A 24,368-nucleotide genomic window follows, 5' to 3' on the forward strand; every position below is an offset into this window, starting at 1 on the left:
CTGTTGATGCCTTTGCTGCGGATTCTGTGTTTGTTCTTGTTGCTGCTTTTACCATCGTTGCTCCATCAATTCCACCTCAGTCTCAAGAAACTCATCCTCGAGTTGAAGAAAGAGAGTGGAGAATCATCCAGAGGCAAACACGGATGGAGATCAGCTACACTGAACACAAGAGAAATATGAAGATCATCTGGTAAATCGACATGATAAGCGTTGTTTCCCATGCATTTGGTGATGATACATTTGGTAATGATAAAAGGACCAATTTTATAAGGATGCAGGTTATTATAGTTGTCAGTAGGGAAATGTTCCTTTCTCAGTTAAATTATTACAAGATTGCCTTCATTGTATGTTTTATGGCGGCGATGGGCATTTGCTGCAGCTTTATACTTTAAGTTTGCTTACTTAATTCAATGTTGAACCATTTGTGAAACTAGGCATAGTTATCCATAAAAGTGGCAGCTCCTTGATGATTAGGTAGTGGGAGTGAGATAAGATCAGTTGTGTTGTTAGGCAATTTGGTGTAGACAATGGCAAAAGGTTGGAGGCCGGTAGAGCGGTTGACTTGAGGTAGAAGGGAGTCTCACTGTTTAGGTCGATCAAAAGCTAGATTACAAAGCATATTGTCAAGGGTTCGGTTTACCACTTCGGCCTGGCATTAATTTGGGGATGATAACGGCTGCTATATTGCAATTTGTTGTAGAATTTCTTCCACAAAACTTTCTAAAAATGACTAAAAAATTTAACATCATGATCAAAAGTTAGTCTTCAGAATTCCATGCAAACATACCACCTCATGAAAGAATAAGTACACCACATAGGTTGCATCAGAAGCTTTCTTAGAAGGGATGAAATAGGCAATCTTTGAGAAATGGTCAGCCATAACAAAAATTCTATCAACTTGGTGCATAGTCATGGGAAGACCAAGGACAAAATCCATCGAGAGGTCTTCCCAAATAGTGACAGGAGTTGTTAGGGGAATATAAAGTCTAGTATTTTGGGAGTGGCCCTTATTAATTTGATAGGTGGAGCAACGAGCAACAAAAGAGGCAGTTTAAGCTTTCATTTTGGGCCCAAAGAAATGTTGGGTGATAGCCATAGCTGTTTTGTCATGGCTAACATGGGCAGCTAGACCACCAGAGTGGAGGTCATGCATAATGAACTCTCACAGGGATGTCTTAAGGATGCAAAGTTGATTACCTTTGAAAAGGAAACCATCGAGAATGTGGTAGTCATCCATGTTTTTATGTAGTTGGCATCGATCCTAAATGAAAGAGAAGTCTTCATCATCAACATACCAGTCTTTGAGATGGTTGAAATCTTGTAGGTTGAATTTGAGAATAGTGAGTAAGGTATATTTGCAGCTGAGTGCATAAGCTACTATGTTGCAATGACTTCCTTTATGATTGAAAGTGTAGTGAAATTTTTGAAGGAATTCAAGCTAGCAAGCATATAGATTATTAAGTTTCTTTTGGGAGTTGAGGTATTTAAAAGGCAGAATGATAACATATTCTTGCTCATATATGGACCAATTTTGTCATGCTAGACAAAGTTTCTCACTGAAAAATTCAACTGGGCAGCCTTTTTGAGTAAGTACAACTCCAATACCAACTTTGGAAACATCGGTTTCGATTTGAAAAACCTTATCAAAATTTGGCAAAGCCAGGATTGGGCATTGGTGAACTTGTTCTTCAATAAGTCAAGTTCTTTTTGAGACTAGTTGTTAGTGGGGTGGCTATTACTCTGAAGTTATTGATGGATCACCTGTAGAAGGTTGCAAGACCATGAAAGCTTCGAAGTTTAATGACATTCTAGGGCCGAGGTCAATCAAGGATTGCCTGGATTTTTTTTAGGTCAGTGTGAATGCCTTCCTTGTTGACAATGAATCTGAGAAAGAGGAGTCGGTTAGTGGTGAATTTGCATTTTTGAAAGTTGCGATACGGCTTGTTCTCCCTTAACACTTGGAATACTTTATGTAGGTGAGTTAGGTGGTCTTTTTCGGTTTTACTGAATATCAAAATATTATCAAAGTACACCACCATGAATTGGCCAATGAAAGGTTTGAAAATTTGATTCATGAGGCACATGAAAGTACCTAGGGTGTTACAGAGGACAAATGAAATGACTTACCACTCGAACAAACCTTCTTTGGTCTTGAATGTAGTCTTCCACTCATCCCCTAGAAAAATTCTGATTTAATGATGCCCACTCTTAAGGTTGAGCCAAGAAAATATTTTGGAACTTTCAAGTTTATCCAACATATCTTCTGGACGTGGGATTGGAAACCTATATTTAATGGTAATCTTGTTGATGGCTCTACTGTCTACACACATGTCCAACATCTTATCTTTCTTTGGAACAAGAAGAGTTAGTACTATACAAGGGCTAAGGCTTGGTCATACCAGGCTTTTGGATAGCAGATCATCAACAATGTGTTGCAGAATGGCATGTTGTTTAGGGTTCATGCAGTAATGCAACAAATTTGAAAGACTTGCTCTAGGGATTAAGTTAATATCATACTGTATGTCTCGAAGGGGGATAACTCATTTGGCAGTTCAGCAAGGTAAAGGTCACTATATTCCAGAGTTTACAACTTTTTCTTGTTTGACAACTAGAGCAGAGCGAATACTTATTAATCTAGTGAGAAACATATTGGAACAACCTGAAGGGTTTTAGCTCTCCTTAAAATGAAAGTAAAGTTTGTACATATATAAAATCATTATATGGTTTAAAATAAGTTCCAAAACAATGGCATAAAAAGTTTAACAAAGTAAAGAAGTCAAATAGGTTTATAACAAATGAATATGATAAATGTGTTTATGTGAAAAATAATAAATATGGTCATTGTCATTGTATGTCTTTATGTAGATTATATGCCTATCATTGGTAGCACTAACGAAATAATTCAAACTACTAAAACAATTTTAATTAGTAAATTTATGAATAAAGATTTGGGTATAGCAAATGTTTTTTTAGGAATTAAAATTTCTAGTAAAAAAAAAACGGTTTTCTTCTATCTTAGAAACAATATATTGAAAAATTGTTCAATACGTTTGATAAAGACAGTGACTGTGTTTTGAAGACATTGGTAGACTTTAATATTTCATTACATAAAAATCATGCAAATGGTATATCATAATTAGAATATTCTCAAATTATTGGCTGTTTAATGTATGTTATGAGTTGTACAAGAATAGATATAGCTCATTGAATTAACAAATTAAGTAGATACATAAGTAACAAGAATAGATATAGCTCACTGAATTAGCAGATTAAGTAGATACATAAGTAATCCTAGCAAAGATAATTGGACTATAATAATTAGGGTTTTTAGATATCTAAGACATACCCTAGATTATGGATTATATTACACAAGATATTTTATTGTGTTTGAGGGATACAATGATGCTAGTTGGATATCTGACTCAACTTGTAAGACTCATAATTCTTGTAAGTCTTAAAATAGGAAGCATTAAATGGTTTTGAGTTTATTTAATATAATTTACTATAAAATCTTTTTGTGTGGGATTATGTGATAAGACTATTTTGCCTTCACCTATTTAATACATAGTAAGGGTATAATGGTGCTTTATCTTTTTATTTATTTTTGTGTGTCTAGAAGTTAAATTTCTTGGGTGGAAATGAGTATGCAAGTTGCTAAGCTTGGTATAGGTGGTTTGGTGACTAGGCAACCAAGTAAGTATGAATAGTAATTTTGGATCAAGTTTATGCAGATAGGTTAACCTCCTGATTTTCACTAGAAGGCTATAAGAAAAATTGCAGAATTCATAAGTTATGGATGGAAAGCCACCGAAGTTATCTTTCCAACAAATGTTACAAACTGACTTTTCGAGTTTTGTAGAGAAAGTTATGAAGTTTTAAGTGATTATTTATTTGAACTGATAGGTCTATCTGATTTTGAATAGGTTTTGGAGCTAGTTTTGGATTTAGATGACCCATTGGGCACATGGGTTCTAGAGTTGGATGAATTTTAGATAGAAGAAAGTGTTTTTTCAACTTTTTATTTATTTTAATTAGTATAAGATAATAACAAGGAAATATTTATTATTTTCATTTAATTATCTTGATTTTTATTTAAATAAAAAAAGGAATTAGGAAACTCTAGGTTTTTTATTTCTTGTATTTTCTCTTATTGTCCAATACAAAACCTAGAGAAAAAGAAAAAGATAATATGAAGGAGGGCGGAAAGAAATTAAGATCGATAGACTTCTTAGATGTTTCCAAAGGAAAAGTTGAGGATTTATAGAAAATTAAAGTAAATACATCTTTTGGTTTGTGATTTATGTTCTAGTTTTGTAACCTAATCTACAATTAAGATTTGTTTTTATTTTAGTTTCTTTTTCTTACTTGGAAATCAGATTAAGGAAGAGATTTTTATTTGTGAAAGCCTAAAAGGATCAAGATAATTTTTCTTGTTATGAATAAAAGTGAGATGTGTTTACATATGCTTTTGATCTAGCATCCTTATGTTGTTAAGTATGTGATTATTCTATGTTTCAAGATGAATCAAATGGTTTTATACTTAATATAAGATAGTCTCTTCTTGCTATGTTTGATATTCATCTATTATGATATTTATCAGTATCGGACTTGTTTCAACCACAATTTCAACCTTTAAATAAAATGATTCCTTGAAACTGGAATTATCTTAGAAATTGGACACATCAATGAACATTTTTCAATTTGAATTATCTCCAAATGATTTTTCTAAATTTAGTTTTGATTTTTCAAATTTGATACCTTTGCACTCCTTGCAAATCCAGGCCTATTTTATAAACATAAAATTTCAAATTTCTTTACTTGATTATTAATCTTTGGGTACTATGTTTTCAAAAATTAGACTCTTACCCTTTCCTTTAAGTTGGGAATCATTAATATTGGAATTTTTAAAAATTTATTTATAATTTTTGAAACTTGATTGATTAATTGAAAAACTTGAAAGCGACTGTTCTAATTTAAGTAACTTGTGTTAAATGATCTCTTGGACATATACACTATTTATTTTGATATGATTTTTATATATAATAAACTACACATCCTAAAGTGAATTTAGAATTTAATTTCACGTTTCACATTATTTGGACTTATATTCTTTTCAAAGGGGAAGCTACAAGTTTGAGTTGCTACAAGTTTGAGTTTATCTACTGAAAATTTACAATGGGATTAATAACTCAGTTTTGTTTATTTTTGTTAATGGGTTAATTGAACTCCATATAACTTGGAATATTGAATGTTGATTGCTTTACATATTAGTTTCTACTAAATTTTCAAGACAAGGTAATTTATTTGCGGCAAGTAATTGTTTTTTTATCACAGTATGTTCTATCTGTCTTTCAGATTCTAATCTATGCTTTAAAAAAATTTAATTGAGTATGTTTTTGTGTTTTTCTAAGTTTGAAAAAGAAAGAAAGATGTATAGAACTTCAAATATGTTTGCTTTAATTCTACAATGTTTTGTTAAGCAATGTTATATTTTGCCTAATGATTTCATTATGTTATAAACTATGATTATATGAAAATTTACATTAATATAGATGAAATGTATTATAATAGTAGAAAATATGAATGATTAAGCATTATTTATTATTATCATTTGTAAGTGTATGATATGATATTATTATCTCTTAATAAGTTAAAATGAATCAAGCATAGACATAATGTTTTGGTATCATTTTCTAAGTTGGTTATGGACGGTCGTGGGACTTTGCACCGGAGTATAAGAAATCGCGTGCACTATGATAAAAATATGATATGGTAAGTCAGTGTCTAACACTATGTGAAATATCCAGCTTTAAGTTCCTGATGCTATATAATACAACACCCTATATATTTAGTTATGCATTACGGACTTCACATGTTTCAATATGTTTCATGCAGATGACATTATATTTATGACGTGGAACAAGTGATAAACTTACTATGATAATTTCATGTTATTCTTATGTTACATGCGTTAGATAATAAGAATTATGTTACTTGTATTTATATATATTTACTTGGTAAGCATATACATGTCTATTCTTTATAGCATTGAAAATTATTGAGTTTACTTTTAACCACATTCTTTTCAATTGTTGTATTTTTTGTTTTTTTAAGGTAATGACAGTGAGTGAGTTTTTGGTGAATATCTTGTTAGACCATGGGGAGTATTTTAGCAACATCTAAAAACAACTTGTACATTTTTATGCTAAGGAATAAAGTTTCATTTAAGTTGAAATCATATTTAATTATCTTCAATTTTTTAAATACATTTTTTTGTTTATGTTTTAAATTGTTTAAGTCACTTAGTTTTATTTAAGTTTGATTTTGAGAATGCTGTTTTACATTCAAGGTACAAGACTTGAACAGCATTTTTAATTTATCTATGAAAAGTTTTAATTTTTTGCATCATACTTATGAATAAGAATAGTAGCCACTTCAATTATGCTTAACTTAAGTGGCATGGCTGGAGAGTATTACACAAAAGAATAGAGATCCACAAATAAGTATGTTTTTTTATGCTAAGAGGTGTAGCAGTATCGTAGAAATTTTCTAAGCAAACTTGTATTGGAAGGTCCAAAATGAATCTAAATTTATTGCTTTAGATAAAGGGAGAAGAAGCAGAGGGGCTTCAACATTTTCTTGAGGATACTCCAAGGTGGCCAAAATTTTTACATGCTATTTGCATACATTTTGATATTCAATCGACTATTTGAAGGGCACAAATCCATAATTGTAATGATAAATCTTGACATGTACATAGAAAACAAAATACTATAAAATATTTGTCCTCAAATGGAATAATACCTATAGATTATGTGAAATCTAAAGATAATATTGTGGATCCGCTTACTAAAGGTTTTACAAGAGAACAAGTATGCTATTCATCGAGAGGAATGAGATTAAATTCATTTATTTAGAGTTGCCTTGATGGAAACCTTACCCAATTGGTTAGAGATCCTAAGATCTAGATTAAAAGGGATAGTAGAATCTCTACCGAAGCACTAAGAGTTATATAAGTCTACCTAATTCTATAATACTTTAGTGTTGCCGATATTATGTTCGGATAACCATTATTTTTAATGATGCCTGTATTTTGGAAATACAAATGCAGTTTTACAAGAAACTCTCAATAGGAAGTCATCTATATAAGGTGAAGGGGATATTTCTAAGAGAATTTTTATCTTGTTGAGTTCTCTAGAGCAATCATGAAAAACCAAGAATGTTAAGGGCCAAATTCAACATAAATGAAAGAAGCAACAATGTTTAGGAGAGTGATTATGTTATTCTATTATCTTGGTTTACACGATAGTTAAAGTTCAAGACATCATGTTCACTTATTGGCGTATAAATTTGATAGTATGTCATTAAGGAAGATTCAAAGGCAAAAAAAATCTTTCCTAAAGCAGTTACTTTCTAAATGATCCTTCTTTGAAATATCAATTTTATATTCATCTGAGGGATTGCTTGAATTTTGCATTTGTTTAATGAAAAAAAAAAATGATATTTTGGAAATTTATGATAGTTGATGAAAACTTACAAAGGTTCATTCTCAATGGTTATGTTTTTTTCTATGTATCTATACATCTTCCCCTAATCAGTGTGTTTTTTCAAACCTTCATGTCTTGTTGGATCTTTATGTCTCTTTCCCGTATCTTCTTCTGAATTGTGTGCCTTTTGTTATGTCCTTTTAACTTCTATAAATAACATATAAGATTATTCTTCAAGGCACTAAAAAAAATAAAATCAAACTTTGTCTAATTCGGTGTTATTTGAATTTGAAGTGCAACTATTCAAAGAAGTAATCACTGTATTCTAGGAAACAATCACTATAGAACTATAAGCACCATGACAGAGCAAATATTATCTTAAGAAGAGAGATTTCAACTCATGCCTCGATCAATTTATAAAGATCAAACTTCTTAGAATTTTAATTTTAACTCAATAATTTGATATATTAATATATTTATATATTCATATTTATATTGATATTTATAAATATCTATACGCATAGGTTTGGGTTTTATGCGTTTTATCAGTTTCCTAATAAAATTAGTGTACACTTTGGAACCATCCAGAATATGAGACTAGCCTGGATTAGATTATATTATATTGGATATATATGTCAATGTAAATAATACGTGGATAATAATACAACGTTGCATATTTCAAGAACCTAACAAATTTATTCTTTTATATATATTTGGCATGGTCAAATATTGTTTTGGTTGTCATATAATCATAGGACATAATTACGGTTTCGTTTCCCACTGTAAAAATTGTTTAAAGAATTGTGTTAGTAAACTTAACATACTTTTCCATTATTTAACTTCCTCAAATTTTGTACGAACGAAGGTAATATTATCCGAAGATAAAATTATTGTTAACGCAATGAATTAGTCTTATATACAACTAGGTCTGTTTTCAAAATTTCCAACTAATATGATTTTTGTTTTGTTTTATTCTTTTTTTTCAATTTTTTTATTTTATCGAGTTTGGATAATAATACTCTAAAATTAGGCGTTTTCCAATTATTTCATATGTATATAAATGCTTATTAAAGTAAAATATAAAGTCATCACAGTTTATTATTTCCAAAATTACATTATCCTATAGAAGATAACTTTACAAATGTCCTTCAAACTAGCTGTCCAAATACTTATCACGTCCTAAATATTGTTAGTTGTTGAAAAAAGATCAAATTTTAATTTAAAGAAGTGCTTATAAATTAAACTCAAATTTTGATGGCTAGAGAATAGAAAACTAAAGAGAAAGAAGAGAGAAAAAAAGAAAAAAAAAAAAAAAAGAAAGGAAGGAAAACTTTGGAGACACAAAGATGGCAGGAGGAGCTTTTGTAGCTAAAGGAAGGGTCCAAAACTATAACGGTGGTGTGACCACTTTTGTTGTGTTCACTTGTATTGTTGCTGCTATGGGAGGTCTTATATTTGGTTATGATCTTGGAATTTCAGGTTTTACTCTAATTCTTCAACCACAAATGCCTAAATAATTAGATAATAATTTCTTTTATTCTTTTTAGTGGTATATTAGGCAATATGACAAACACAAAACAGTTTTAGTTACTAGGTTGGAGATCTTCTGTCTCCAGTCTATATGATCACCGATGGAATTTTGTCGCATTTTAAAAACAGTTCTTTTTTTTCATTTTCGTTATTTCTTTCTTAATATTTTTAAATGAATTGACAATGCATAACTAAACAAACATGAATGAAGACAATGAAAGATGAGATAAAATATCTTTATGTGTTTTAAGAATTGTAATTAGAACGAAAATAATCAATAACAATAATAATATTAACAAATTTTAAGCAGCTATTTTATGGTTGATCAATATGCGCCAATTAATGAATGCTAAAGTATATTCAAAATTATTGCAGGGGGAGTCACCTCTATGCAACCTTTCTTGGAGAAGTTCTTCCCATCAGTAGAAAGGAAGAAAGAGAGATCAGAGTCAGGAGCTGAAAATGCATATTGCAAATTTGATAACGCTGTTCTTACATTATTCACCTCTTCACTATATCTTGCTGCTTTGGTTGCTTCCTTTTTCGCATCGTCAGTCATGAAAATCTTCGGCCGAAAGCCATCCATGTTTTTTGGAGGTCTAGTTTTTCTCATAGGATCCATCCTAAATGCAATTGCTCAAAACGTTGCATTGTTGATCCTCGGCCGTATATTGCTCGGTGTTGGAGTTGGTTTTGCCAATCAGTCTGTTCCGGTATACCTATCCGAAATGGCACCTGCAAAACTTAGAGGAGCACTCAACATGGGATTCCAAATGGCAATCACCATCGGCATCCTCGTCGCGAATCTTATTAACTACGGCACTAATAAGATTAGCGGCGGATAGGGTTGGAGACTCTCTTTAGGTCTTGCAGGTGTCCCTGCAATATTAATGACTGTTGGTTCATTCTTCTTGCCTGAGACTCCAAATTCAATCATTGAGAGAGGTAACATTGAGAAAGCCAAAAGAATGTTGCAAAAGATTCGCGGCACTAATGACGTTGACGAAGAACTTCGTGATCTTATGGAAGCGAGTGAGGCATCAAAGAAAGTGCAACACCCATGGAGGAACATCCTTAAACCGAAATACAGGCCACAACTAGTGATATGTTGCCTCATACCCTTCTTCCAACAGATGACAGGCATAAACGTGATCATGTTTTATGCACCTGTTCTTTTTCAGACTTTAGGTTTTGGAGATAACTCTTCCCTTATATCATCAGTCATAACCGGTATAGTTAATGTGTTAGCAACTTTAGTTTCGATCTTCACGGTCGATAGGTTCGGTAGAAGGATTTTGTTCCTTGAAGGTGGTGTTCAGATGCTCTTGTGTCAGGTAAAGTGCTACACATGCCAAATTGTTTACCAAATTTATTTATAATACTTGTAATTGTTGCCTCTAGCATTATTGATAAGTTGAATTTGGTTTCTTTTTTTTTTTTTTTTTTTTAATAATATAGATTGCTGTTGGAGTTATGATCGGAGCAGAATTCGGTACGGACGGACAAGGATCATTCCCAGATTCCCAAGCAGATTTGCTATTGTTCTTCATTTGTGCATATGTAGCAGCATATGCTTGGTCATGGGGACCATTGGGATGGTTAGTTCCTAGTGAGGTTTGTCCATTGGAAATCAGAGCGGCCGGACAAGCAATCAATGTTTCAGTTAACATGTTGTTCACCTTCTTCATTGCGGAACTCTTCCTAAAACTTCTTTGCCACATGAAATTTGGCCTCTTCTTTTTCTTCGCCGTCTTCGTTGTGATTATGACTATTTTCGTCTCGTACTTCGTGCCTGAAACAAAAGGAGTTCCGATTGAAGAGATGAATAGAGTATGGAAGGCACATTGGTTTTGGAGTAAGTATGTCTCAGATGAAACTACCATGGACAATGAACAGGAAATGGATAAAGTTGCTTGTGAGTTGGTAGCTTAACTTTATATGCTCTGATTGTGTATATCATTACAGGTTAAGATATCGTGGTAATTCTCCAAAAAACTCAATGTTAATGAAGTCTCACAAGAGATTTCTTATTGTTGTGAGAATTGCAAATTATGTGCAATCATTTGTTGTACTTTTCCTTCTTTCACTCAACTGAAGGCAAAAATAATGGAAAAATATACAAATCAGAATTTGGTGATTCACTTTTTAATCTTTTTTTTAATGTTTAATGGGTCCGATAATCAACCAAGGGAATAAAAAGATGATTATTTTATTTATTTATTTAGTTTTTATCTTTTTACATTTGAACATAAGTGGATTTACAATTAAGAATATTCACCTGTACTCAAATGAAGTTGTTAATGTCAGGATTAGCATCAAAATTTCCTTTTTTAACTTTTAGATCACATCAATAGCTAAAATTTAAAATTACATTCATTAACTATTGAGTAAAGACAGAATTCACTTTCTCTAAATAAAATTTTGATACGTTAGTAAACCCACATTTGACCACTTTTTGAATTTCAAATTTTAATCCTCAATGTGACCTAATGACTAATTAGGTTATCCGAATGTGAACTTAACTATAAAAATATTGTATGTATAATTTCAAATCAGGTCCATAATATCATAGCTAACATCGGAACGTCTTTTTTCAATCCTTAAATCACATTAAAGGCTAAGATTTAAAATTATATTTATTGATTATTGGGACCAAAAGAATTTATTTTCTCTAAATAGGATTTTAATATGTCAATAAATCGATACTTTGTTATTTTTAAATTTTAAATTCTAACTCTTCATGTGACCCAAAGACTAATAAAGAAAGATCTGCTTTTAAAGTTATTAGATCTTTCTGATTTGAACCTGACTATATATATATAAGTTTAATATAATATACATATTTTGGGGTCTCTAATTTGTTCCAATGCAATTGAGGGCTTTAATTTTCATTTATTTCAATTGATTTTCCTAATTTAATTTCCATTTCAATTTCAATATAGGTTTTGTTTTCTACTTTTGCCAAGTAAGATCCTAAATTTTAGTTTTGTTATAATGTAGCTTATAGGCATTGCATAGTTAACTCTTATATGAAGGGACCTTTTTTGGTTTTTATCATATTTTTAAATTTATTAAGTTAATAATATTTTTGGTTTTGGATTTATGCTAAGACCTTTGTTTTTGTAAGGACCCACTTTTCAAAATCTTACTAAATAATACAACATCATCTCAATTCTCTAATATAATACAAGATTTGCAAGTCCAAAAATATAATTGTTACAAGTGAAATCCAAATATTTAAGAAACTCACCATAAAGCTCCAAACCCAACATAACCTTTAACCCTCAATCTTGTACATCACTTCCAAATTCGGCAACCTAACTAGTCCATAACTATAAATCCTTAGAAAGATTAAGAACAGAGGAATGAATATAAGTACTCATTAAGATTTATGCACTCACTCCAAAACACAATATAGTCTTGCACTATCAAAATAACAAGCATATATGTACAACCACAACATGAGATGCAAATGCACATTCTCCAAGGTTAGTGTTTTTGGTAAAACAAGATATCCTGACTATTTGGCATATAACACTTACAAAAAACAAATTAATAAATGTTTAGCAAATCAAGGCTTGATAAGGGAAAACTTGCTACTACACATACAAAGAACCAAACAAAAGTAAGTGAGTGTGTAAATAACTAAATTTTAGCTTAACTACTTGGTGAAGATATTTGAGACCAAGTAGGAGAAAAGTAATACCATAATTATCATTCTTACATTATCATCAACATATCCACAATCATCATCATTACCATGACCTCTGACTCATGTCTTTGATGACCTAAGCAAATCAAAATGTCAAACCGGTCTATCTTTAGGCAGTCATCAACCTCACGCCATAAAACAGTCCTACCTATCTCCTTAAGTGATCAAGCCAAAGCCACAGGACAACCTTGTCTCTTGTCCTTTTGCTGGTCAGACTAAGTCTAGTAACCAGAAACGATTCTATAAATCATAATCAAATCATATCCATAACTATATCCAATCATAACTATATCCACATATCATTAATCCTATTCTAACGTTCAAGGTTTTGTTTAAGAACAATTTCCAAAATTAGGCCCATGCACTTTATAAAATAAATTTATAAATTACTTTTATAAAACAAACTCATGAGATATGCTCAATGCATGCTTATGCATCATACAATTGCTCATATCATCCTTATCCTTTCATATATATATATATATATATATATACATAAATATCATATCCACTTAATCATTTCCAAGATGACAATGTGATGATGATAATAGTAATAATAGTAACAAACATAAATTGCAAAATGGGAAGTGTATATCAAAATTGATATTAAACAGATTCACATACAATTCTAAACGTCATATTCATGAATGAATGCATGTAACATACTTCACCATATATACATATACATATTGGAAAATAATCAGGGTTTAGAAAATGCTCACTTACAATACAACTCCAACATCTCTAGTCAAGTGGTGGTCCTTTGTTAAAATCTCGATCAAATACTCCATTGTCATTGACTAAAAGCAACAACTTAGTTAAAACCAGATTCAAAATTCAATTTTATCCATTTAACATTGTCAATCACCATCAAATCAAACCATAAAACACCATTCAAACAAACAAGTTATAACCATCATCACCATTAAAAAATTACCTTTATATTCACCAACAAAGTCCATAACTTTAACAATTCCAATTCATCAACACATTCCCATTAACTTAAGTTCAAAATATTTTCCGATAATTCATCTCATCATCAAGTATTAAATAATAAAATCAAATGCTTAAGTCCAAAATAAAATAAACCTCAAGAACTAATTATCAAAATCCAATTATCTTTTAAATAAAATAACACGATTTCTTAACCCCATATTTCATTTCCAAAGACTTCCAATATTTTAAAAAAAATAAAAAAATCATATCAAATTCATAAAAATAAAAGAATTTCAAGTTCTAAAAGTCATCCAAGTGATTTTAAGAAAGTCTATAATTAACCTTAATGTAACACCCCATACCAAAATGTACTGAAATTTTTGCATTTTGATAAATTTGATAGGGGTTGACCAAGCAGCTTCCATAGTTGACTTTTTGATACAGGTGGAATTTTACTTTGATAAGGCACTTTTTTAAAGTATGCACCATCCTGAGTTCATAGACTAGTAGCACATTAAAATTGAAATTGAGTTCGGAAAGTTATGATCAGAATAAAGTATGGTTTGAACTGATCGAGCATGTCCGATGTTGATTTTTTATTTGTATGAATTTGGGGCTTGAATGATTTACCATTATATAGTGCTCATTGATACAATCTATAGACTAGGGGCACATTTAATTTGAACTTATAGTTGAAAAGTTATGGATCTGTAAAATTGCAATTATTTTTCTGAGATTGACTTTACTAGTAATTTTTGGACAGCATGTGTAACATGTGGGATTAAAAGCACCAACTAACAAGAGCCATATGTCAGCATAGGAGTCACTTGAGTGAGTGCACAGTGGCATTAGAGAGTGGCCTCGTTAGGGAGGAGAAAGAAAAAAAGGAGAGAGAAAGAGAGGAAGAGAGGGCAGCCAACCATTTTCAAGCTAAACCGTCCACCTCAAGCCACCCTTCAACCACCTGTGCCACCCCACCAGACTACCCACTTGATGATGACCAACCTACCAAATTTCACAATGAGCAGGCTGGCGACGACAACAACTATCTTGATCGATTTCACCCTTTTTCGGCCGCATCTTACCTCACCGCCACTACCTCCCTCTTACCCACCTAAAAACCTGCCAAACTCAAAAATTTCATGGCCTATGGATCACCTATGTGCTGGCACCAGCAATGGTGGTAGCTCACCGATCACCCTTTTTTAGCGGGTTTTCGATCGATCCACCATCCTTTTCCACTATTGTTGATCTTTCTAAACCCAAATTTGAGGTCCATTTTGCTTAATTTGTGATAGTTTGTGAGATATGAGAGCATTAAGTTGGCTAAGTCTTTTGAGTGAGATTTTAGCCACCACCTGTTGAATCTCTTATAGGTAAAACTTGATTTGTGACCCTCATACTTTAAGCTTCCTTTTGGTATATGCTACTAGTTTTGGTTGAGGTTTGCATTTCAACCCTTGGATAAATTGTGTCATAAAGACTCGATAAAATAAATACTATTTCAATGGGTATTGTATTGTGTTGATATTTTAGGCATCTGTGTAAACTGAGGAAAGGATTTCGTGGAGGATCTAGAATGATTCGCATTTTTAGGTTATTCACATTAATTTGTTTTATACTATTTTGAATTTTTGTTAAATACTGTGTTAATTAATTAAAGAAAAATTATTATTTTATTTTGGAGTGGGTCATAATTAGTACTTGTTAAAGTCCTCTATTATAAATGAGTTTTAATTAGTTTCATATGAAGCTCGACCTAATTTAATTAATTAAAGAAAAATTGTTATTTTATTTGGGAGTGGATTGTCATTATTACTTGTTACAGTCCTTTAATTTGAATGAGTTTTAATTAGTTTCATATAAAGCTAGACCTAATTTGTCTCTATACTGAGTTGAATTTCACATAGATGAGTGTGTATACCCTTACTATGTTTTGATTTGTTGTTTTTAATGAACTGTGAATTTTCATTTTCTGGAAAGCTTACAAGTTCAAGAGATTTTAGCAAAACAAAGTTGTTAGTTGAAGCATAAGGACAAATGCTATCATAAAAAATGACATGTTTTGATATGTATATATATACTCTTTTGGATGTAGAATGGTAGCATTGGTAGCATTTGTGTTGAGAGTTATGTCCTACAAAAACACATGGATATGTTTTCTTTGAGAACTTAAGATCTCCATTGTTTCAAAGGTATGAAAAAAATCATAAGATAGATGTTGTTTATACAGTTTAAAATAAGGAGTATCATGCTTTAAGGTTAATGATGGTAGACAGTTTATGAGATACATGGCTGTTTTAAAAGCTTTCATTCAAAGTCTTAATGATATATTAGGATGAAAAATCATAGTTAATCCCATTTCAAAGTCTTAATTCCAATACCTAAAGCAGACGTACAATACCATGTTTATTTAGATTTTAAATCTTGTGGAAGTGAACTCAACTCCTCCATCGCTTTGGAACACCTTTAGAGAAAAATCAAACTGTTTTTCAACCATCGTTTGAAAATTAACAAAGCAATCATAGAATTTTTGCTTTTTTATACAAAGGAAATAACCATATAAATTTAGAAAAATCATCCATAAAAATTACATAAAACCGATATTGTTGATTGGAAATTTTTTTGAAGGAAAATTAGAAACTTCATTCAGTAAGCCAAAGAGAAGTTTGTGTAATTGTCACACACTTTTGACTAATTTGTTCAAATAGAAATATTGATAATGTTTTTGGAATGTGAAAAGTTTAAAACATTGAAATTTGGATGTCCCATGTCTTGATGTCATACTTTTGAAGTAACTTCTTCTACATTCAAAGTATGGTGACTTCATACAAAGCATAAAATTTTCCTTTTCTATGCCCCTTTGCAAGGATTTTTTAGCTGCATTTCTTAAACATGAAACTAATATATGTGTATTCAAAAACTCACTTGATATCTTTAGTCATTTGGATTACAAATAGGAAATTCTTTTCCAATTCAAGAACTGCTAGCACATTTTTTTAATTTTAGCGAACCACATTCTTTGTACTTTTTTTTTTAGCATTAGCTATATGTGAAGTTGTAAGACAAGTTCTATCTTCAATAAATGTTCCACATTGCCATTATAAGGAAGAAGATTAGAAACCTTACCTACATCGTTTGTCATATTTCGGTTAAGGTATGAGTTCCAACAATGAGAAGGGAACCACTAAGGGAATGCTCATGATGAAACCCAATTATTTTGCATATTGCTTAGGTTATGTATCAAGTTTTCGACATGATCACTTCCAAGGTCCATCCTAGATACCTAACTTGGTCTTGCGTAAAGATAGCCCCCTTGAAATTCTATCAAAACCCCAACAGAACATTGCTCATAAAATTAGATATTACCTCTAAAACACTTTATATGTAAGAAACACTTTTAAAGTATTTCTCAACAATAGCAATTACAATAATTTAAAAATCAACACAGACAACAAAAGGGCTATGTATATATGGGTCAATCTACCAAAGTAGTCTGAGGAGTACAAATGAACAAACACAAAAAATTGAAAGTGTTCAATATAGTTTTGTTGGAATATTAGGAAATTCGATTAGCTATTACTGTGATTTAGTCAATAATGTAAAATAGGAAAGTTAATATTCAGTCAATTATTGTAGGAATTTTTTTTCCTAATTTGTTTTATAATCTCCTCTATAAAAGGACCCTTATGTAAAGCACTTAGATAGAAAAAAATAATATACAGAATTCTATTCTTTCCCAAGAGTTTATATGGTATCAAAGCAAGGTAAAACCTTTCGGTGAAAAGTGTTGCGGCATGAACAATACCCCCCATGTGAATAGTACTTACATGAACAATAACTCTGTGTGAACAATATCCAGTGATCAAAGAGCCTAAACTCACTCTTTGATTCTGCCTAAAAAAGAAAAACCCTAATCGTCCCTTTGCACAACTTATTACCAACTATGTCTAAATTTTTATGCATCCATTCATTCCACTAATCTGTTTAACAGTAGTACTTCCCAAGCCCCAAATACTAATTCTCATTCTGTCCAGATCATCGATTCGTTTGAATGGTGACAATTTCTTATGCTGGCCTCAATCCATTCGAATATATATTTGAGGGCGTGGGAAAATTGGCTACCTGACTGGAGAAAAGAAGGCACCAACACCAGAAGATGTGACTTATTCAACTTAAGATGCAGAAAATTCAATGGTTATGATGTGGCTCATCAATTTCATGGAAGAAGACATTGGTTCAAATTACGTATGCTATTCTACAGCGAAGGAATTATGGGATAATGTTAACCAGATGTATTCTGATTTAGGAAACCAGTCCCAAGTGTATGAGTTAACCTTGAAACTCAATGAACTCTAATAGGAAGATGACACTGTCACCAAGTACTTCAACTCATTGAAATGGCTATGGCAAGATTTAGATTTGTTTAATGACTATGAATGGAAATCTACTAAAGATGCCATTCACAATAAAAAGACTTTGGAGGCTCATCGAATATACAAGTTCCTTGCTGAGCTTATTATGGAGTTTGATGAATTAAGAGTAAGAATCATAGGTTGATCAGCTTTTCCTCTAATTGCCAAAGTATTTGTAGAAGTGAGAAGAGAAGAAATTTGCAGAAACATAATTTGGGCAAGAAGACCACTAATGGGACTGTAGAGAATTCAGCATTAATTACCTCTGAATTTATTACTAACAAGGTAGCAAATCATCCGAAGAAAGCTAAAGAATCCATGAATATGGTGTGACTACTGCAACCATCCTTGTAACACCTGTGAGACCTACTGGAAAATCCATGGCAAGCCTGTAAATTGGAAAAGCAGCAAGGCTGGTGATAAAACTAAATGCGTAACACCTATTGCCAATGAAGCTTAAGCAAGTCCCTTCAATAAGGAGCAAATGGATCACCTTCTTAAACTGCTGAAATCCAATTCATTATCTAGTATTCCTAATGTTTCTTTTACTCAAACAAGTAATGAACCTAGTGCACTTTCTTGTTCAAATTTTGCTCCATGGATTATTGATTTTGGAGCTTCTGATCATATGACCAATTTTTCTAAATTATTCTATAACTACTCACCTTGTTCTGGCATAGAAAAAATTAGAATTACAGATGGTAATTTCTCACCTATTGCAAGAAAAGGTTTGATAAAAATCTCGAAGAAAATTGATCATAAATCTATTCTCCATGTTCCTAAACTAGCATGCAATGTTTTATCTGTGAGTAAGCTTTCAAAGGAGTCTAATTGTTGGATTATCTTTCATGATTCCTACTACAAATTTCAAGACCCAAATTCGAGGAAGAAGATTGGTAGTGCTAAAATGATAGATGGACTTTACTACTTTGATGGTGACTCCTTTGTAGTGTCAGTTCTATCTCTATTTATGAACAAATAATGCTTTGGCATTTTAGATTAGGACATCCTATTTTTCAATATCTTAAACACTTGTTTCCTATTTTGTTTAACGGTTTGGATTACTCTAAAATTCAATGTGAAAGTTGGTTTTTATCTAGAAGTTATTGTACTATTTATTTGCCAAAATCTTATGCTCCGTCAAAACCATTTTAATTAATTCATAGTGATGTTTGGGGACCTTCAAAAATCACTACTATTTCTCAAAAAAATGGTATGTCATATTTATTGATGATCATACTCGATTATGCTGGACATATTTAATGAGTGAGGAATTTGAAGTAGGAAAACTATTTAAAGATTTCTATAAAATGATTAAACTCAATTTCAAACTAAAATTAGTTTTCTTCTAATAATGGAACTGAGTATTTTAATGATCACCTAGGAGCTTTTCTAAAGGAAACTAGCATTCAACATCAATCTATGTTTATAGATACCCCTCAACAAAATGCATTGTCGAAATAAGAAATAAACACTTACTTGAAATGGCTCGTGCTATAATATTTTCAATGAATGTTCCAAAATATCTTTAAGGAGAAGCTATTTTAACAGCTTCATATTTGATAAATAGAATGCCCACACATGTTTTGAAATATAGTACACCTTTAGAGTGTTTAAATTTTTTTTTCCCTATGTCACAAGTTTTTTTAGATTTATCACTAAAAGTTTTTTGTTGCACTATTTCTGTTCATATTCCTAGCCATTCTTGGTCCAAATTTGATCAAAGGGCTGAGAAGTGTATTTTTGTTGGCTAGAAATGTTTTAATCCCCAAACCAAAAAATTTCGTATGAGTATGGATGTTTCTGTCATGGAAAAAAACCTTACTTTCAAAAATTATCTTCAAGGGGAAAAAGAGGAAATAGAAGACAATTTTTAGGATCTATCCTCTGTTCATTACCAAAGATTATCTTGAATACTACTCCTAATTCTTCCTCTCCAACTATTTTTGAAAAACATAGGAAAGAAAATTTTGATAAAACCATTGAAAATCCTAATCAAAAATTGCAAAAAATTATTATATCTCCAATAAGGGGAGAAACACTATAAGCAGATCAAATGAACCAAAATAATGAGCTTCTGGTTTATACTCAAAGGAAATCCCATTAAAATAGCCAAGTCCACCTCTGATTCTAGAACCAAATCAATTTTCAACTTCGGACACTAGTACTCAGAATATTACAGGTATTCCTACTTCTAACTCAAACTCAATTCCTATTTCTAATATGCCATCAGACTTGGATATTCCTATAGCTCATAGAAAAGGAACTTAAACTTGCCAGATACTTATCTTAAGAAAAAATTTCGCATCACCATAAAGCTTTTTCCTTAAAAATTTCACACCTTTTTATCCTTAGAAATATTAAGGAAGTCTTCGATGATCTAAATATAAAATTAGCAGTTATGGAAAAGATGAATGCTCTAAAAAGAAGTGGTACTTGGAAGATAGTGGACCTACCTAAAGAGAAGAAGATGGTAGGTTGTAAATGGGCTTTCATTGTCAAATTCAAAGCTGATGGTAGTATAGAAAGATATAAGGCGTGATTGTTTACCAAGGGCTTTACCCAAACTTATGAGATTGATTACCAAGAAACTTTACTCCTGTTACTAAGATAAATTCAATTTGAGTCTTGTTGTGTTTAGTTATGAGCTTTAATTGGCCTTTACACCACTTGGATGTAAAGAATGTCTTCTTCAATGGAGATCTTGAAGAGGAGGTCTTTATGAGTCTACCACCTAGGTTTGAGAAGAAATTTGGTTCTAATAAGGTCTATAAATTGAGAAGATTCCTATAAGGCTTGCAACAATCTCCTAGAGCTTAGTTTGAGTAGTTTGGGAAAGCTGTGAAAAATTATGGCTCCCATCAAAGTTAGGATAATCATACAATGTTCTATAAGCACAGCAAAGAAGGCAAAATTGCAATTTTAATTGTTTATGTAGATGATTTAATTTTAATTGGTGATGATATTGAAGAACTAAAGAGACTAAAATAGAAGTTGGCAGTTGCTTTCAAGATCAAAGACTTAGGAACTTTGAAATACTTTCTTAGAATGGAATTTGCTAGGTTTAAAGAAGGCATATTTATCAACCAACGAAAAAATATTTTCTCGATTTACTTGATGAGACAGGCTTACTCGGATGCAAACCAGTAGAAACTTGTATTGAACCTAACATGAAGTTACAAATTGCGAAGGCCAATGAAGTACAAAATAGGGAGCAATATCAAAGGCTATTTGGAAGATTAATTTACTTAACTCATACACGTCTTAACATAGAATTCGTTGTTACTATGGTTAGCTAGTTTAAGCATTCATCCGGACAAGAACACTTAGATGCAGTCTCTAGGATTCTAAGATACCTTAAAAGAACTCCTGGAAAGGGTTTGCTATTTAAGAAACGTCTCCATCTACAAGTTGAAGCATACACTGATGCAAATTGGGTAGGAAATGTTATTGATAGACGATTAACTTCAGGCTATTGTACATTTGTTGGAGGCAACCTTATACTTGAAGAAGTAATAAACAAAGTGTTGTTGCAAAGGGTAGTGCTGAAGTGGAATTTAGAGCAGTTGCACATGGAATATGTGATGGTTTATGGATTAAAAGATTATTAAAAGATTTGAGAATCTCTAATCCTATGCTTATGAAGATTTTTTATGATAACAAAGCAGAAATCTCCATTGTCCATAATCCTTTCCTTCACGAAAGAACAACAGATGTGGAAGTGGATAAGTACTTTATCAAAGAAAAGCTAAAAGCAAGACCGATTTGTATGCCATATGTTCCTACAGCTGAACAAACAACAAATGTCACTACAAAAAAAATGGCAATTAGTGACCAAAATATTTTAGTCGCTAAAAGTATCCATCAAAAACCAAATTTTGATTGTTGAATATTTGGTAATTGAGGTATCAAGATCAATAGTCAACCATTTCCAATGACCAACATGTTGGCTAGTAATAAATAGCTTTTACAACCACTAAATAATCTGATCGCTAAAGGTGAAGCGTGGGAAATTGTTCCTGCCATAATTTTGGCAGGAAGAATACTTTCAGTCACCCAACCAACTTTAGTCTCTAAAATTTAGTATCAGTGACGAAGAGTTTGTTCAATCGTAGTCTAAATAATAAAGAAAATGAAGAAAATAATGTTAATAATAGACCTTTAGCAACCAATTCTTGTTAGTCACTAAAGGTACATGTCAGCCATCAATTGTTTGGTCATTGATTTTCTAAATAATAAAAAAATAAAAAATAAAATATATGGGTAAGACCTTTTGCGACCATTCTTCTTTGGTCACCCAAAGATTCTAGTCAGCGACTCATTAATTGGCTGGTGGAACTCTTTGAAAATTTTAAAAATAAGGGAAAATTCTAGCTAGACCCCTTCGGGTTAAAGGAAAATATGAAATAAACCTTGAAGTTTGTAAGATTTTAATCGCCACCCTTATGAAGTGATTCATCCGTTCAAATGTTTTCTCTTTCCTACATAGAATATTGGAATGACATTAATACCCTTGTTTCATTAGCTTATGTAACCATTGGGATTTAAAAATTAATAAAATTTGAAATAATGGTTAGAGACCGTTTAAAACCATAGCTAGTAGTGGAGGGGTTTCAATGACACCCCCTAGAAGACAAATTTTGTCCAAAAACTAATGCTCTCATAAAACACACAGACACCTTATAAAATCAGCACCACTTTTTCAAAAACTATTAAATTTCAACTTCTCTATACCTCACAAAACCTGCCCATCTATCCCAAACACATAAAACCTGCGAAACACAGTAATAAATCCCTTAACCCAAAAACACCTACAAAACAAACTCCTCCAACCAAAACTCACAAAACCTGCACAACCCACAACAAAATCACAGTCACAAAACTTGCAAAATTCTTGGAAAATGACATAACCTTCTCATCTATACTTCATAAAACATGTATAATTCTAGCCCATAACAAAATCTCCACAACTCACAACAAAATCATAGAAAACAACTTAAAAAGTTGCTGATCATATATTCCATTATTGAAAATGCAAGTATCAAGTGGTAGGAGTGAAGTTAATTGAGACATAATCAAATTTAAAAATATAAGGTGCAATTGTGGCAAAAATGTACGGGTCAGAATTTCGAAATCAACCAAGAATCGTCAAAGCTTTACTTTGTTTGCTTAGAAAGGAAATGCAATTATTACTCTTTTGGGACACTAGATGAAAAGTAGTTTAACATGGTTGATGATGCAAGTAGCAACAAGCGGAGGCAAATAGGAAACAATCAAGAAATTGAAAATCAAAAGCAAAATGATATTAAATCACTAACTGTAAGAATCAAAAACTTAGAAGCAATGCAAGGTGGATTGAAATATGATGCTTATAAATATGCTGTTTTTTGGCATATCAGTTGTTTTAATCGCACTATGTATCATGAGTATGAAATGAAGATAAATTAAAGTTTAAATGAAAGAACAACTTCAACACAAGTAATATATAAAGTGTCTAAATATCCCATTAAACTCATCAGGTACATAAACTAAATACATTTTCATCATTCATCCCCTAAAGTGATAACTATTATATACAATTGTCATTTGTGTTGTGCATAAAAAACAAACAAAAATCACCTACTTACAATGTCATATGCACAAAAAGATAGGGTATTACAGTTCATGTTAAACCTAATTTATCTAGTTGAAAATCATTGTCTAAAGGTCAATACCTCATTACAGTTAATTGTATCAACCTGATGACAAGTTCCTACTATCCTTGCTGAGAAAAAGCCCCTGGAACTTTTGAGGCTAATGTTGATGGATTGCCACTTTCATTATTCGCCTAAATATAGGAATATTATAGTTAAAATATCAATTAATAGTTATTATTCAATTCAATAAAACTGAATAAAAAAATTAAAAGATTAATTAAATTACTTTCAAGGTTATTTGCTTTTTTGCATTTCCAACAGAGCATGATCTCTTGTTGCATATGCCACATTTAATGGTGAAAGATCTCTTTTGTTTTAGAGCTGGTTTATCATGTGCCCTCCTCCTCATCATTTTTGGCCTTCTAGGTCTCCTACCAAATGTTGGAGGCTACATCCTTTCCACATCAACTTTTGGCCATAGTGTCTCATCCAGTATAAGGTGAATCATACCACTATAAGTCTTAAGATAAGTTGCCTTGGTCAAACTCTTGTCAACATATGCAGCAAGCTTCGTCCTCATATAGTTGATAGCTGTCATAGCATGCTTACATGGTAATTCCAATAGTTTTCCAAGAACCACATCCACATTGGG

At 31.7% G+C, this 24,368-nt stretch overlaps 1 protein-coding gene across 1 annotated transcript; it reads left to right on the plus strand.

The window, feature by feature from the left end:
- Positions 1 to 8,833: 8,833 nt before the first annotated feature.
- On the plus strand, positions 8,834 to 10,949 carry LOC107406314 (sugar transport protein 10). The gene is given in 3 exon segments (XM_048465791.2): positions 8,834 to 8,966; positions 9,393 to 10,351; positions 10,476 to 10,949. Coding segments are annotated over 3 exon segments (1,566 nt in total).
- Positions 10,950 to 24,368: the final 13,419 nt, after the last annotated feature.

Source organism: Ziziphus jujuba, chromosome 11, assembly GCF_031755915.1.
Source record: "Ziziphus jujuba cultivar Dongzao chromosome 11, ASM3175591v1".
Lineage (NCBI taxonomy): Eukaryota > Viridiplantae > Streptophyta > Magnoliopsida > Rosales > Rhamnaceae > Ziziphus > Ziziphus jujuba.